The sequence below is a fragment of the Coturnix japonica genome, chromosome 3 (genome assembly GCF_001577835.2).
Source record: "Coturnix japonica isolate 7356 chromosome 3, Coturnix japonica 2.1, whole genome shotgun sequence".
In the NCBI taxonomy this organism is placed as follows: domain Eukaryota; kingdom Metazoa; phylum Chordata; class Aves; order Galliformes; family Phasianidae; genus Coturnix; species Coturnix japonica.
Genome location: NC_029518.1, coordinates 80,820,323 through 80,837,409, shown reverse-complemented (window position 1 = coordinate 80,837,409; position 17,087 = coordinate 80,820,323). Strand labels below are relative to the sequence as shown.

Sequence of the window (17,087 nt, the reverse complement as noted above, 5' to 3'; positions counted from 1 at the left end):
CGTGCAGGATATGCTTATCACAAAATTGCTTTTACAGGTCATGTGAAAAAGAGGTGTTTCTACCAAGCTAATTAAAAATGTTTCCCTTCTAGATCTTGGCATTGGTTATAGATTGTATCTTAAAGCAATGTGAAGTATTTAATATCCAGAAATATTATGTGAAATGGTCTTTAAAAACTGTCTTTTGATTATATGTTTTTCACACACTTTGATGTAAGCATACACTTGTTGAAAGGGGGCGCACTGAATTTTGGAAAGGAGAGTAACGTTTTCATAAGTGCTGTGTTGTGAGTGCATCTTAAGTAGCATTTGAGAGATGTATGCTTAGGATGGAGAAAGGACTTCTGTTATCAATAGATGTCCTTAGAAAATCAAGTATAGGAAAGTAAGAAACTGTCTTATATTCTTAACTTATTTCTGGGTTTGCCCATTACAGAAAACAGTGTACCAAACTGCAGTACCTTCTGTGGCTTGCTGTGGGATTGCTGTACTCTTCTTAAGAGGATTTCTTACTTCTCTTGTACTGCTGTTCATAAGAAAACTCACTTTTTTTAAGAGCGTGCAAGTTTTTAATGTCTTCTGCTAAGACTTTTGTATGCAAGTCAGTGCAATACTACCATACAAATAGATTTATTGGTATTTTCTCTAGTTTTTTACATTGGCGAATGATAAGAAAAATGTTTTTCAAAGTTATTAAATGAAACATAAAATGGCAAAGATCCCCATTCCTACGTAATTACCTATTGGTTTGGTCTTCATCAAAGAGATGGGAAAGCATTGCTAATGCTTCACATTAGCAATAACTGAATGTTATTCCAAATTGTTGTTCCAAATGGATGTTTCTTAATTACCACAGTCTCATATTTGTCTCAGTGTTCTCAGTGTATACTTACATTCACTGAGGCATAACACATTTTGAAGCAAAGCAGTAGATGACTTGGCAGACTATGCCTAGAAAAATTAAAAGTATGGCTTTTAAGAATCTTACTATTTAAGAACTTTTGAAGCACACACAAGCAAATGACTTTATACCTTATATCTGTCATTTTTTAAAACTCCTCTTGCCTGTTGTTCTTTTTCTTAATATTTTTATTTCCATAATGTGTGTGTTGATTGATGCCTCTTTAATGCTACTCAGCCATCATGGGGATTTGTGGTCAATTACTGTGCTGTCTACTGGTTTGGTAGCAAACTGTGCCTGAGAATACTGAAACTATAACTGGAACTTGCTACTCTGCACCTAACTTTTCACTATGGGGTTGGGAAGATGCAGTGTATTATAACTGTTTTTTATATGAGCACGTTTCTTGTACAACTTCATTGGCAGAATTTCTTAAAATCTGCTACATGAGAGAGGGCGTATAGGACGTTGGAGATACTTGCAAGCTGGGAGAGGAAGCTCCATCATAAACACTGAGCACTCCCACCATATGTAATTTTGTATGTCTTTCTGGGTGCTGGTTTCAGCACTGAGGGTGTTCCATTACGCTGGGAGGAACGTCGTGTTAGGTGTGTGCATAGGACACCAAAAAGCTGCAAAGCTTTTAATCAGATATTACAACTGCAGGAACATGTGTACACACACACACAGGGAAAAAGAGGCAAGAAAGACCTAGCTGGTATTAAACTTAACTCATTTGGATTTTTGGGGTTTTTTTGTTTGTTTCTTTAATTGGTTTAGTTTCAAAATATGGTGAGTGCGCATATCAGAAGTTATGACTAATGGAGGAAGTTCTGTGAGCTTTTGGCTCAGATTAAAGGAAAAGCAAGGGAAATCTTCTCTATAGAAATCACTGGAAGTGTGGCCTCAGAGATCATCTAATTCCAATCCCCTGCCATGAGTAGGGTTACCATTCGCCAGATCAGGCTGCCCAGGGCCCTACCCAGCTTGGCCTTGAACATCTCCAGGGATGGGGCAGCACATTTGAGTTCCTTACCACACTCTGGGTGAAGAATGTCTTTGTAGCATCTGTCCTAAATTTTCCCTTCTTTCAGTTTAAAACCATTCCCCCTTCTCCTGTCACTATCAGGCTTTATAAAACATCAGTCCCCCTCCTGCTTATAAGCTCCTTTCAAGCACTGGAAGGCTGCAATGAAGTCTTCCCAGCTCTCAGCTTTTATATCTAACTTCATCCTGAGAAATAAGGTAAATGGTGCCTTTTTTTTTTTTTTTTTTTGCTCCTTTTTTATAATAATTATTATTAAAAAATCAATCCTGGAGATGCTGATGTTCTCTTAAGTAAAACTATTGTTTCTTTCAGAAAGTCTGCAACAAAATTTTGCATCTTGTGTAGCTTAGTTACAGTTGCTAGTTGAGGTACTACTACTCAATCTACTTATTCAGATTTTCATATGATTTTAATGATTTTGAAAGCCCCTGGTATGGTTCTCCTCTATGCCTGCATCAAGACATGGCATTTTTCTGGTATTTTATGCTTGTTAGTCATTTAAGTATCAGCTAACATAAAAGAGCAAAGCTGTAGCATTTTAAGGTAGGGCATTACATTATTAGACATCTAGTTTGTTTTCTTTGGCATTTAAAATGAAATCTCATGACCTCAAATACTTTGACAGAGAGTTCTAGCTTAGTATTGCTCAACATTAAAAACAGTTTAAGCACAGTGTATTTTGTGAATTGGATGGAGGCAGCTTGCCAAGGTAACTACACTGTAGCTACTTGGGTTTAAATTCTGTTATGCTGATTTTAGCAAAGATCATCAAGTAATTGCAAGATTCTTTAAGAGGATGTGTTGAACTCCTATAGCTGATGCTTGTTTATCATGCACTGAAGCCATATTAAATAATAGATTATGGTCTTTATTAGATGAATACTCATTTTGAATCTAGACCTTCAAGAGTTCACGGGTAGCACATGGCATAAGAGAGACTTATTCTACAGTTGGACTTCTTAGACTGTCACTGACCATCTTCACCACCAGAAATGTCCATGAATTAATTAAAAAACTTAATTAAAAAACTGAATAGTCTTAGATATGTGTGTTATTTTATCAAGAGGACTAAGTTCAGTACTAGTTTGGGTAACGGGAAGGTGAAATAGACAGGAAAGGAATGGCAGTGTTTCTAGGGCAAAATTATTGTGTTAGAGAATTTGGATCAACAAGTGTCCACACTAATACCATTGCTGTCGCAACACTAGAATATTCAGTGCTTCATTTACTGAGTAAACATTTAGAAACATAACATAATTAGCTGTTTGATGTAACAGTTCACAAGCTAAAAAAACATTGCCACCATATTATCCTTCAAAATATTTACCCAGTCCATATAACATTTTGCATAGACGGTTATCGCTACTGCCGGTAAGGCTTAGAACAATGACTTCAGAAAGAGTGCTAGTAAATAACCTTTTATCTCCCTGTTTGATCATAGAGGCTCTTAGCAGATATTAAGAAATCAAGGTAATAATTTATACTGAAATTTTCAACTGTAGGAATCTTAGAGAAGTTTATTGTTCAGAAGCTATACTGTTCAGTAGGTAACTACATAGTCTTACATCAGAGTATGTTTTACCCAACAGAAGAGGGACAGAAGTTCAGTACAAAATCGGGACATAGTATATGATCTTTTGTGTTTGATTTTTTCCAAGTGGAAAAAACCTAAACCAATACCACAATATTTTGGCTTAGAAAAAAATCTCTTTTTCTAGTATCAGGAATCAATAGCACTGATGAGAGGTGCTATTAGAAAAAAAGAAAAGTAAACACGTAAGTGATAAGGCTAGAAAGCAATAATCACAATCATATTGTCTTTGAGAAAAATACACGTTGTACAGCAAAATAGTGATTTCCCCCTCTCACCCCCCCAGTAAAATTCAGGTCTGTCTGTAGGAGCATTTTCAAGTGAGTGTGGAAGATCTGTGTTCAGATCACAAACAGATTTGCTGTATTTTCATCTTGCAATTCATTGTATATTAAAACTTTGGAAATAGAATAAAGTTTATATTTTCAAGCCCAATGTGCTTGTGTGTTTTTCAGTGTGCTTTTGGTGGAAGTGGTGAGCACTATAGCTTTAGAGAAGTCTTTCAAATTGTTTAAGCACGTGTAGTCTGAAACAACTGCTGTTTAATTACTGTGGGATAGTATTAGGATTCAGTATGTTGATGGAATTGATTTGTCCATTGGAAGTAAAATGCTGGGTAAGCACTGGGTGTGCTTAAAATTATCTGTGCGTATGTCTTATCCACCGCATCTGTTCCTGAAACAGGGTCTCAGGTGGTGATAATCTCTGTTTTGTACTTCTCAGTTAATTTTTTTTTAACCTATGTTGGACAAACGTAAACTGTAAGGAGAAATGCTTCTTTATCATCTTTAAGGCACCTTAGAACCTTCACAACTAGAGCAGCAGCAGTAAAAAGGACTCTTCTGTCGAGCAGCCTGTTTGTCATTAATTTTCTGCAATAATACTGTTCTGTCTTCTACATGTGTTCTGTAGAGCAAATGCAATGTGCACATGTGCTCCCTCAGCTGGGAAGTGAAATTAAAAATCATCCTTTGGTGATTTTGAGCGGGGGTGCTGAAGTTTGCTGGCATGATGTTCATTTTGGAAGTATTGCTCAGATTACCTCCAAACACTCTCATTTTCTTTTCTCTGTAGGACTTGCTGTATTGAAGCATGTGCTAACGCCACGTGTGAAGGCAACTCATGTAGCAATCGACACAATGAAAGACTATCTGGATGCAGTGTATGATGTGACTGTGGCATATGAAGGTACTGTGGACCACAAAGGACAAAGAAAACTGGCACCATCTATGACAGGTGAGTTGATGTATACTAGACATGCTGCAGCCATGTGTATATTAGCATGCAAAGACAACTTCTGGTACTTCTTAGTGCTCTGAAAACTGTGTCCACAGTGCTCCAGACATCTCACCACTCCTTGATGGGGCATCAGTGATTAGTGACTTGGCTTGGTAACGCTTACCCACAACATTCTTTCCTTCTCCTTCCCTTCCCTACTTACACACAGAATATTTCTGTGGTCAGATTCTGTGCACCACGAGTGCTTTTTTGGATTGAAATGAACTTGAGTGTGCAAGCAACAGGGCATACAGGTAAATTCTTAGCTAACTTATCGATCCTCAGCTGGTCCAGTGTCAATGTAGGGCTAGGACTTGGTTCCTTCTGCTGAAAATAGTTGCCAGTACAGCCATTTCCAGCTCACTTAGTTAATGGGCACAACTTCTTGAGGTTCATCGTTCCAGCTGCTGGATTTTAGAAGTTCTGGAATTGTCTGTTTTTAAGTTTCCACCAAATTTAAAATTTTTCTAAATAGGTAAGAAACAGAACTACTAATGCTGTGTATTAACTCTTGTAAGTTCTTAGGATAGATTTCTGGTTAACTATTGAGAGTGATTTAATGTGTTTTATTTAGGACATAATCTTCTTTTAAACTTAGTTTTGGAGACTTTTATTATTTAGAGTTTGGGTTGTTTTGTTTTTTTTTTTAATTTTTTCATTGTTTTTAAATACAGACCCCCTTGAAGATTGACAGCCTCCCTCTTACTCTGTCACTCAAGATTCCATTTAAAACACATAGAATTGTTTCCCCTTGCCTGTAGCATATCTTGCTCTATGGCTGGATTGTTAGATTCTCACACTGGACTTTTTAATTAACCTGATGGTTAATTAAGCTATTAAAATATCATTACATAATGATAAAATGGCAGGTGTTCAAATTCTTTACAAACCCTCTTCACCTATTGAGCTTGCAAGTTTCTGTGAAATATGGTATAATTACCTAAACAGAACTAACAAACTGAATTTCCCTGTTGGCCATTTCTTGTACCTGGTGTCAGGTGGTAATTGGGTGGTTTGGACTGACCACTGCACATCCAGCCTTCTCAGGATTCCAGGGCGGGGAGCCCAGCCTTTGTGGCAGGGCTGCATACACATCAATCAGGGATATATCAGACTTACTCGAGAGGCTGGAATAATTACTGCCTCAGGAACAATAAAGCTAGTAACACAGAATGAAGTGAAGCCAACCAGTTGTTATCCATTACAGAGTAGATAAAGGGAATATCCATCCAGAACATTCCAAATTATTGTGGCAGTCACATATACTCCATATAATATAAATTATGTAGATTAAGGAGGCTTTATAAATTACAGAGGGGAACATTCCTTTAGACCCTCCAGACACAACATGGAAGAAAAAAAGTAATAATTTCTGTTGTAAAAGGTCAAGATCATTTCACTGTTCTGCAACAGTCCAACAACTGGTCTGTTCAGTAATATAATACAATAAAAAGATTTGAATTATTATGTCATTATTTGGATTGTATTGTTATTACAATCTTGTTTAAATCAACTTTCTTAGGAAAAAATGATTTTTTTTTTCACCCTAGAAAACTGAAATATTGTGTTCACCTGGTCAACAGGATCAAATCCAAGCTCAGTACACCTTCACCATCTGCATTTGTGCTTAGAGTAAAACCATGAATGCCAGGAACATCTGATAGCATGCTGCCTTTTTAGAGCAGGCAAATTATTGTAGTATATCCTTTCAAATGCATTGAAATTTTTGTGGCTATCTATGCACTTAAATATTTAATTGTCACTTTCCAGCTGGAAGTTCTGTTTTAAGGGCATAGATTTAATTAGTAGCTGTATACAGTGTCATTCCTTGTTGTTAGTGCTTCACATCCAGTTGCTGCTATTATTTGCAATTTGTATTTTGTACTTTTTCTACCATCTATTCATTATTCATTCCAACAAGTTTGGATCTTGTTATGTTTCCAGTGGAATTTTTCCCCACATGGCAACCTCTCCAAAGAATAACAGTTTCTCACCAAGCTCTTCCCTCTCCCAGCACTGAAGATGGTTTGTCCAGATCATTAAAGACAGGCCATGATGATTCCTCGCAGGGAGTGCCATGCTGCTAGGCTGTATTTATTTGTGGTCCTTAGGATCCTAAGATCCAAATAATCACATGTGCAGTTCAGCACAGCTAAGATGCAATTTGTGTTTAAATTCTTCAACAATTTACAAGAAAAAGGGTAAAGAGATGAATGCTCATGCTGGATTTGTTGGTACTGTTTTACTATAGCAAAAGCATATATTATCATTCTTCTTAAAAGAACCTGATTTTCCTTCTTCCAAATGAATGTGCTGAGCGTTCACATCTCACGTTCTCCCACGTTGCCTGGTGTTAAGGGGTAGCTCTCACAGGACGTGGGAACTGTTGTCGTTCTTGCACCTGAAAGAGCATTATGCACACATTTACATCTTTATTATTTTGCCTGCAGCCTGGAGGTTTTACCATAACCAGATGGTATTTATCTGGCCGTTGTAGATGAAAGAGTGTGTGAAATAGCAGCATGTGACTATGGTAAACATTGAGCAAAAATAGAAAGTACATGTAGACTCTGTCTTAAAGAAGTCAGAGGAATTCCTGAGAATTATTGACTCTGCCGTATATCAATTCCAGAACAAACACTTTGAAAGCATGTGTGTGTGTGCACAGTTCTGAAAATCAGTACATCACTTTGATGGGTATAATTTGAGGAGGTCAGACTAGCCAAACTTCCCCAGGGGAAATTACACTTTTCCAAATGCCTGTGCTTTTATTAGGACCCAGTTAGGCAGTGAAGTACAGAACAATAGCAAAGAAACTAGAGCAATGGAAAGCAGTCTTTGCCTGGACTTCAGCCTGAATTTGGTTGTATCTGCTGTCTATTAGTATCCAAAGAATGATAGCAAGCACATAGTTATAGATGTATCAAAAGAATTTAAAAACACACTATATATGAGCTGTTAACTTTAGAACAGTTGAAAGGATGTGAATTAGAAGTGTGAGGCTGGACAACAGCATTGCTGACATCTCTGGAGGTCCCTTCCAAGCCCTGCCATTCTGTGATTCAGTGAGATTTGCAACAAGTGTGGGATAGCTTTTATGGCTTTTTGACTTTTATGGTAAATCTCACGTCATGAATTTGTAGTGCTGCATCTGTTTAAACAAAATTTAAGTAACTACCTTTCATATTTCATAATGTAAATTTTCCATTGAAATATTTGCAGCAGTTTTGATAATAACACTGCTTGGCAGCAAAGTTCAAACAATATTCTATCTTACAATCATGCTTGAAAGGAAAACTGATTTTATTTAGTATGAAGTATTAAAATATGACATTTTTAATACAATGATTTCACCACAACATAAGTAATCAATCAGATTTAAACAGGATGCCTTGTCACTTGTCCTCCATAGATCTGTCACTTTAGACCCACTGTCATTTTCTATTAAAGGTAGTTCAAGGAGCACAAAAGCCTGTCTGGTGATTTCTGGATGACTTATTTGAAGTGGCACTTTAGGCGCAGATCTGTACTTGTGTGTCAGTATTCTGCACATAAAGACTGTCTCTGTAAATGAAAAGTGTTTTAGTCCTGTAACAATTAAACACTGTGCTTCCGTTTGTAAATAACAGCATTCACCAAACAGTGGCATCAGCTCATGGGGATGTATGCAGGCCTTGCTGTCATTCCCTATTGGACTCCAAAAACCAGACAAGATGAGTCTTCCAGAGCATGATTGCCAAAAGGAGTAAGGACATCTGATTATTTTACCTATCTCAAAGTAAGGACATAAAGAGGTTTGGAGTCCTGTAGCCCAGTTTCCTGCTCCTTGCAACAGGGAAACTTGGATGCTTGAGTGTAGTAAGAATAAGGCAAGCACAGGTGATACTTCCTCTTCCCAAACAACAATCACTTGTGGATACTGCTTCTGTGTGTTACAAATGCACCTTCAATGGGGATGATAACCCCTCCAGTTTCCCAGTGAGCCCAAGGTGTGTGCTTATCTGACCATAAACAAGAGCCTTGTGCATCTCTGTTATCTTGAGGCAGTACCTACTGAAGGTAGGTGTCTGTGGCTTCCCTTTGAGAACATATAATCAGAAGACGCAATGGTCACCAGCAAACCTTTGCTAAACAAAATGGATTTCCAAAGTGTTTACCCTGGAGGCTTATAAAATCACTCTGCTACACGTGCCTCGTGGGTATGTGCAAGGAATGCACACGTAGCCTTGAAGTGCAGCAGCTTGAGGAACTCCTGATCCTTATGCAAACGTGTATCTAAGCCCTGAGGATAACAATAACAACTTTAACTTCTTCACACCAGCAGGTTTTGGCCAGAAAAATGTTGCCGCACTGAAAGCCTGTGTTTGGGTTTGGTTTTTGCAGGGCTTTTTTTGTACATCAGAGCCCCTTTTTTTTTTTTTTTTTTTCCTTTCCCTGCAGTGTTTGTGATGCTGTTCTCTGTTTATCAAAACAAACTGGCTGAAGAAAAGGGAAAAACAGAAATACTAACAGTACTGGCATAGCTCCTACCAGATCCTGTTTATTGCCTAGAGAGATTATTGTTTTGCCTTGTTCCAATCCTTGTGGTTTTTTTTTTTTGTTTTTTTTTTTTTTTTAATGTATGTGTATTAATAATATTTTTTTCCATTTCTGGAATTTAAAAGATGTGTTATGGAAGGCTGAGATGTCTGCATGGGGAGTCTCATAAATCTTATCCTTTCCAGCCACCATCTGTGAGACCCTTTAGGTGTAACCCACAGACCCAACACAATCTAGGCTGTTGCTGGCAACCTACTGATCAAAACTTTTATACTTCTGTAGGAAACTACAGAGTTTGGCCAGCATACAATATTCACAAATTGTAATAGAGCAGCACAAAGGCCAGAGTGCATCTGTTCCAAAACAGATTAAAGCCATTCAAAGATTGCTTCAGTGAACAGTGATGTGCAAGGACTGTGGGCTTTCATCAAGGAACATCTTGTTCCAGCAAGGTAGCTTACAATGACACTCTGCAGCTCTCTGGTGCTGATACCAGTGCAGAAAACTGTATGCACTGTTTTCTAATAGTAGTTATAAAAGGTCCTTTACGTCAGGATGTCTTTAGAAAGGTACAGAAATATCATTATCCACACTTGAAATCACAGGATTTGTTAGATGTAGTTCTTATCTGACATATTTGGGATCTTTAGTGGTTTTTTTTAAGCTTTCACATTTTTCCCTCAGCTTTTGTGGTGCTTGGAGACATGATTTAGCAGTGAGCTGTTAGGGTTGTATGGTTAGGCTGCATTTGGACTTGATGATCTTTAAGGTCTTTTCCAACCTGAGCAGATCTGTGATTCCATGATTCTATGATAACCTTATCCAAACTGAAAATTCAGCCTTTTAAATATTGCCTTGTTTATAATGCAGGTGCTTTTTTGCCTTATTTAAGGCAAACATTTGTTTTAGTTGTTCCTTTTGACTGTATTATTTTCTAATTCCGTATTCTCTTTGACACAAAGAGTTCAGAATTGCAAACTGTTTAAACTGTGGGCTTACAAGCTGAAAGTGGCTCTTTTAGCCCTGCTCTCAGTATCCATGCTAATGCTGACCAGTATTCTAAGGGGATCTGGGGCTGCTACTATCTCATTGAGAGGATAGTTTCAGAGAATCATCACTGAGCTCCCAAATTGTAGCCACCAATTCCAAACTAAGCGTCACATTTCAGTTTCTTTTCCCTGTACTTATTTGGTCTGAAGCTCGGCTGCCACACTTTTCTATGCTTGCTCAACTTGGAGGCCCTTAAGATGTTCCTCTTCACCATCTGGAATTTGATATCCCAGAAGAGCTTGCTGGAAAAGATCTGAAAACCTGGAGACTTCATTGTCTGCTCATTGGTCACAATGAGGACTAAAACCGATCCCAGCATTGGTCTCTAGAGAACCCAGCTGCTGCATTTTTTCCATTCTGAAAAGTGACCGTTAAGTCCTTCCATTTGTTTCCTCTCCTTTAAGCAGCTTTTGGTCTATAAAACATAATTTCCTCTAATCCCGTGGCAGCTTAGTTTCTTTAATAGCCTCCAGTGTAGAACCCTGTCAAAAGCTTTATGAAAATTCAAATATATCATGGCCAGCGAATCCCCTTTATCCGCCTGCTCCTTGACACCACTGTAGAAAGCCATCAAATTGGTGTGGCAGGATTTCCCTTTACAGAATCTATGCCAGTTCTTTTCCAACAGACTGTGATTATCTCTGTGCTTAGTGACCTTACTACAGAACTCTGCTATCTTACCCAGGGATGTAAGACTCTTTGGTTTGTATTTCCCAGAATCATCTCTAAAGCTCTCATCTGAGGAAGGGAAACTTCTTGTTTTTCTGGCACAGTGTCTATTTTTGATGATGGGTTACACATTTTTGTTTTCAGATTCCACGTTTGAGAGCCTTTGGATGAATGCTGTCTGGTTTTGGTGACTTCCTGGCATCTAGCTAGTTTATTTAGTCTAATACTTTGTCTGTTTACTTATTGATTGAGTTCCTTTGAGCAGCATGGTACAAAGAACATGATAGGTGTAGTAGTAAGAGAATTTCAGCCAAGAAAGACTGGTGCAGACAATTATTTGAGCCTCTTTTGTACGGTGTTACACTTTACCACACTCTTCATACCTTTGTCATCCAGCAGTCCCACTAGTTCCTTGGATGGTTTACTGCATTTGACGTATTCAAACAGTTTAATCATTAGTGCATCCTTTGCATTTTTGTGTTCCTTTTTCATCCTCTTAATTTTGTGTTTACTTTTGGCATGAGCTGATCTGTGAGTTTTCCTGATTTGGACAAGCTTTGTATTTTTAAAAGAGAAGGAATGTAATTGTACCATCCTTAATTTTCCTAATAAGCCATACAGATGGGTATCGCACTTTCAGTTTTCCAGTGTTGCACAGGTTTTATTTGAGTTTCTAATACAAGTTTTGCTAAGTTTTGTTATTTAAAGTTTTTTTTGTTTGTTTTTTTGTTTTTTCAACAGCCTGTAAGGCTGCCTTCCTTTCTGTTTCTTCTTCTGTTCGAGAAACGTTTGGATGTTGTACTAAGGGATGTGGTTTAGTGAGAAATGTGGATGATAGGTGGACGACTGGACTGGATGATCTTAGAGGTCTTTTCCAACCTTGGTGATTCTATGATTCTAGAGTATTTTGACACTTTTCCTTCTCCTCTGTGCCCTCTCCAATTATAGAGATAATATAACATAGAGATTAATTGCATATGATGGTTCTGCATTTATTTTACTGTTGTTATGGTCCACTTTTCACGAATGCTGTGCACTACTCTAGGCCCCATTAGGAATGGCATTTTTCCTTGTGGGTTCTGCAAATAGTTGTTCCAAGAAGCCATTTGCTCTTTTGTCCTCTGCACCTCATCTTGATGTAGCACTGGTGTGGCTCAGTAAAGGAACAGTTGGAATCTCACACTCCTGCTACCATTCCTGTAATTGTAGCTCTCAGTCTGGCTTTACAGCCTCACCACTGTCATCAAGCTTATGATCTTGTTAATACGGCAATCCTGACACCATCTAACATATCTCTCTAGGATGTATTTTTAGAGGATACACCAGGATGTTTTTATGTTACTGTGCTGTATAAAATTCTCCACACCTGCTGCTGTGCCCTCACCTGTATTTCCCATTCAGTCAAATTCTTGTCCTCTCATCTTCATGTCAAGATCTCCTATTTGATGTAGAGGTTTTTGAGCTTTGTCCTCACATTACATTTTAGCCATGTTCTCCTCCTAAGTTTCGTCAACCTGAATAGTTGCTTTTCCTGGCCTTTTACTTCTCCCAGCTTCTAGTTGAAGTACTCTCTAAGGCCTTTTCAGTTTTCACTGCCAGCACCCTGGCGTACTTAAGATTCGAGAGAATCCCATTTTTCTTGTACCTAAAGGTCCTCCAGCTCCTAACGCACTTACTGCACTGCATCCCTCATAGGTTAACCCGGAGAAACAGATCTGTCTCTTGGTTTGCTTTCCCTTCCGATGCTGTTCTACTTCAGTGTGGCTTTATTTTTCAGAGCAAGCAATGAAGTAGTTTCCTGGCAGCTCCACTTGAGGTGGTGGAAAGCACAGAGCTGAGAAAGAATGCATTGCTTAAATCTGTGTTTATTTTGCCAATTGGTGGTTAACATGGTATAGAAAAATAAATGACAGCAGAGAGATAGGATTTCATTCTTTTGAGGAGGAGATCACTTCCAAACTGCTTTGATAGCTGAATTTGAGTCCACACTAATGGAAATTTAAGAAGTAAAGAAAGCATCTGCAGTTCAGAGAGGAATATACATTTGCTGCCATGAGATTGCCTGTAAAACTGTACACAGGACAACACGTAGTGTTTTGTTATTGAAGGGGATTCATTGTTGTGTTCTTAATATTAGTTCTTTTGAGTAAAAATACATTATTCAGATCTCAGTTTCCTGTGGTGCCACCCTCACCCTACTGCAAACATTACTGAAGTCCTTCGAAATAGCAAATAACTGGGGGTTGCTGAAGTGGTTTTGACTATATCAGGCTTCCATTTCCCATTTTTCAGTTGTGGAGGACTTTGGCAGTAATGATGGGGCAGTCAAAGAGCCAATGTAGGAGGCTGGAATCTGAGCTACCCTATTGCTGTCATGTTGCAAGTGTGTATAAAAGCAAATTTCATTAGTAATTGAATACTGGAATATCTGTTCAAGAATAATGTCACTTCCACAACTTCCGTAAGGGGCAAGACAAAGAATTTGGGGTGCTGAGATAAACTTCCATGCCATCATTAGGGAAAAAGTGTTCTGAAGCCATTTATATATCCCTATGCAAAATTAGGCATGTATAAGTTTTGGAGCTTCTCTCCTTCCCTCACTTTCTCTGATAGTGCCATTAACTTAAATAGAATCAATTGACTCTTGAATGTGAGGAGCACATACAGAACTTTGCCAAAGTCCCAGGAAGCAAAACACTGCTTGCAAAATCTTTGTTAGCAATTAAAAACTCTGGGAAACTGGTCCCTATCCTGGAAGTTATTGCATCCCTTCCATTAATTCTAATTCTGCGTTGACTCCTTAATTCTTGGGTTAGCATGTATTCTGTCCCACAGGGAGAGGGTTGGCAATTCACAGTTTAAGAACAGAATTGTAAGGCTTCCTTTATTCTTTTCAGTTCTTTCCTTCTGCTGTGATTGGTCATTTAAGGCATTACAAACATCCTGCACTTGTATCCATTATTTAACCAGATAGAAATCAAAATCAGTCCTCTTGGCCCCCACACAAGTTGTTGATGGTCATTTAAGCCAAATCATAGTGGATTCTTGATTGACTAACACTGTCTCTGGTATGGTGCTTGATTATAATGCATGATTTGCACTTATATTTTGTCTTTAGGAGGAGAGTTCAGCCTTACTTGTTCCTGCTGTTAATTACAACAAATTCTGGCAAATTTAGGGATCTGAAAAGCCTGTCAGATGTTGGCCTTAAGGGCTGATGTCGCTGAAGTTGGATGTAATTTGCACATAATAAATTGCTTCAGTAAGATTTTGTTTCTTAGCTAAATTACTTAAGTCTTTTGGGAGTTAAGCTAATGTGAAATTAAGGGTCATGGGACCACCACAAACCTTTAGAGGCTGTGTTGATAAAATCCAGCTGTTTCTTCTCAAAAACAACCTGTCAGTAAACCGTTCTTATCCATTGGTGTTCTTAAGTGATTGCAGTGACATTATGCACCTTTAAAAAAAAAAAAAGAAAAAAAGAAAAAGAATCAAACAAACAAAAAAAAAAAAGATTAGTTGCATTAGACCATTAAATGAGTTGGATAGTTAAAGACTATTCAGGTTCCTTGACCATTGTAATTGCATGTGTTACAAGGTCATCTGCAGATGTACTGGATGTCCAGGCTTTGGATAAAATGGCTTTGAGTCAGTGGGTGGGAATATTGATCCTCTCTGGGGAAGCCTCTAGAGATGCAAATCACACGGCTGTATTTAATTGCAAGGCTGTAGAGAAGAGCGTTGGGATTTACATAGGTGGGAAGAGGAAGCTTTAGGATCTTCACATCTGTGGACAAAATGTTGGCTGACTGAAGAAGACCAGTAGAAGAAGATGTAAGAAGCATCTTGCACTGGAACTTTAGCGTAGAAGAAAGAGCAGCAAAGGCTTAAGTATTTTTGGAGCGGAGGGTGTCATTTCAAAGCAGATTAGTGGTATTGGTACATTTCATACTTTGGGAGAACGTATTCCTTTGGAAATATCGCTATCTTACTCCATTTTTGTTAACTTGAGTTTAATAATGCGCTCTGTTGCTATCTTTAAATAACCGAATACCAGTCTTTTTTAAGAAGCATAGCGTTAGTTTTAAAATTATCACATGGCTGTTAACAATCCTCTCATCTAACTTAAAATTTCACTTTTGTGATTTTCTTTAATCATTTATGACTGAGGTTATAAATAACATCAGGAAGGAGCCATTGGTTCCTATACAGAACAACCTGCGTGCTATGTATAGAAAGAAACATTCACCATACAACGCATAGAACATTTTAAATATATTTTAGAGCTAGACCTTCAGGTGGAGCTGAATATGTGCAGCAGAGATGCTTTTTGTAGTAGTATAAAAACACCATACCATTTGGCTTCTAGGCACTTGTTTTCTACAATACGGATCTGTGTATTTTTAGCATGTCCCACGTAATAGGTACTGTCCTTCCAAAAGAGGATTTGTACATCAGTGACCATTATAAGCAGTTAAGATACAATATGTCCATCCTTTTGAAATATTGGTATTATACTTCTAGGTGCTTGTACAGTGAATGACCTTCATAAGGTGTCTTGGACAGTATCTCCAGAGAATCAGACCTGGAAAATCCTTTCTGACCATTAAAAGCAGGCAGGAAAACCTTGGATACATGAACCTTGATTTCATCCTGGCTAGGAAAAGCACTGTGCATGAACCTGAAGATAATTGTGTGTATATACCACCATTCCAGACCTCCAAATCCTTCACTTGCATGCCATCTAATAGCTGTAGCTCGGAGATGGCTTTGCTAAATCTTTAAGAGCAGCACTATATTTAGTGTTGGTTATGTTTGCCATAGCTAGGAGGTGTGTCTGCTTCTGGTTGGAGCCCTTGGTCAACCCTTGAGCCCATGGCAGTGTTGCTCTTTGTGTGCCAAGGTCAATACAGTGGAGGACTCTCTCTGCATAAGGACTAGACACATTCTGCATTGACATGCCATAAGACTTTACTGATCCCTTTATCTCTTCTCCTCCCATCCCCCTTTACAAACACACAAATGCATTTTCATGAACAGGCTTTTAAAAATCCTTCAGGCAATTTCTAGTATATGATAAAGATTATAATGTCCTTAAAAATAGAATAATCTTGCCAAGAAGGAAAGCAAATGTGGGGAATATCTGCTTAGACAGACAATAATAAAGATGTGCATGCAGTGACAATTATTTTGCACAGACATTCTTTGAGATACCCCTAATAATTATGGGTCAGAGTCTTCTGTACATGTACATGGCTATCCAAAAAAATGTCAACAACCTGAAGGGACCACCCAGTCTGTGTTAGATATTTGTTGCCTAGCTGTATAGTAGAAAGGCACTTCTCCCTTTTCAGAATATGGAAGTTGTCCAAATTTCCAAGTACTTCCATGCACACGTCATTAATCTTTTTCTATGGGGATGCTATCATTCCTACAATCCCTGTTGCTACTGATATATGCATATTAATGGACAAACGCTGATGGATTTTTCATGCCAAGTGCAGTATTCTACCTTTTATTACTTGTAAGATATTCCATAAGGCCATTTGGGTAATGGAGTTTTATCAGTAACTGACTTAATGCTTGCTTGCTACATTTTTCCAGGGGTTAAAAATGAGGAAATGGGGAAGGGGAATTGCAGTAGGGCAATTTTTCATAATCCGGGAGCAAACAACATTTAGCTTTTATAACGAGAAGAGGATTGATAACTTCGATCCAAATTGCAGACTGGATAACTTCCTTGCAGAGAAGTTATGGCATCAAACAATACAGAGTGAGCAGCTTGCTGTTGAGGTAGATGTGCAGTGTTTTCCTGCTGTGCTTTTTAGAATGTTCTTCCGTGCCACACCTGGTAGCGGGCCCTTCATAACAGCATATAGGTCAGATGGCTGCTAAGTTCAGTGAGGTGCTCAGAATTCAAACATAAATAGGGAATGCTTTTGAAAACCAAATTTAACCTTTCAGGGCATTTAGCAGCTGTGAGGGCAGACTTTCAGCACATCTTAGATGAA

General features: G+C 38.2%; 1 protein-coding gene across 1 annotated transcript in view; it reads left to right on the top strand.

Annotated features, from left to right (window-relative positions):
• The window catches only part of AGPAT5 (1-acylglycerol-3-phosphate O-acyltransferase 5), a 54,006-nt gene that overhangs the window by 33,296 nt on the left and 3,623 nt on the right, over positions 1-17,087 (top strand). The window contains exon 6 of the mRNA XM_015859300.1: positions 4,615-4,776. Within this exon, the coding sequence (XP_015714786.1) occupies positions 4,615-4,776 (162 nt within the window). The remainder of the gene's footprint in view (positions 1-4,614; positions 4,777-17,087) is intronic.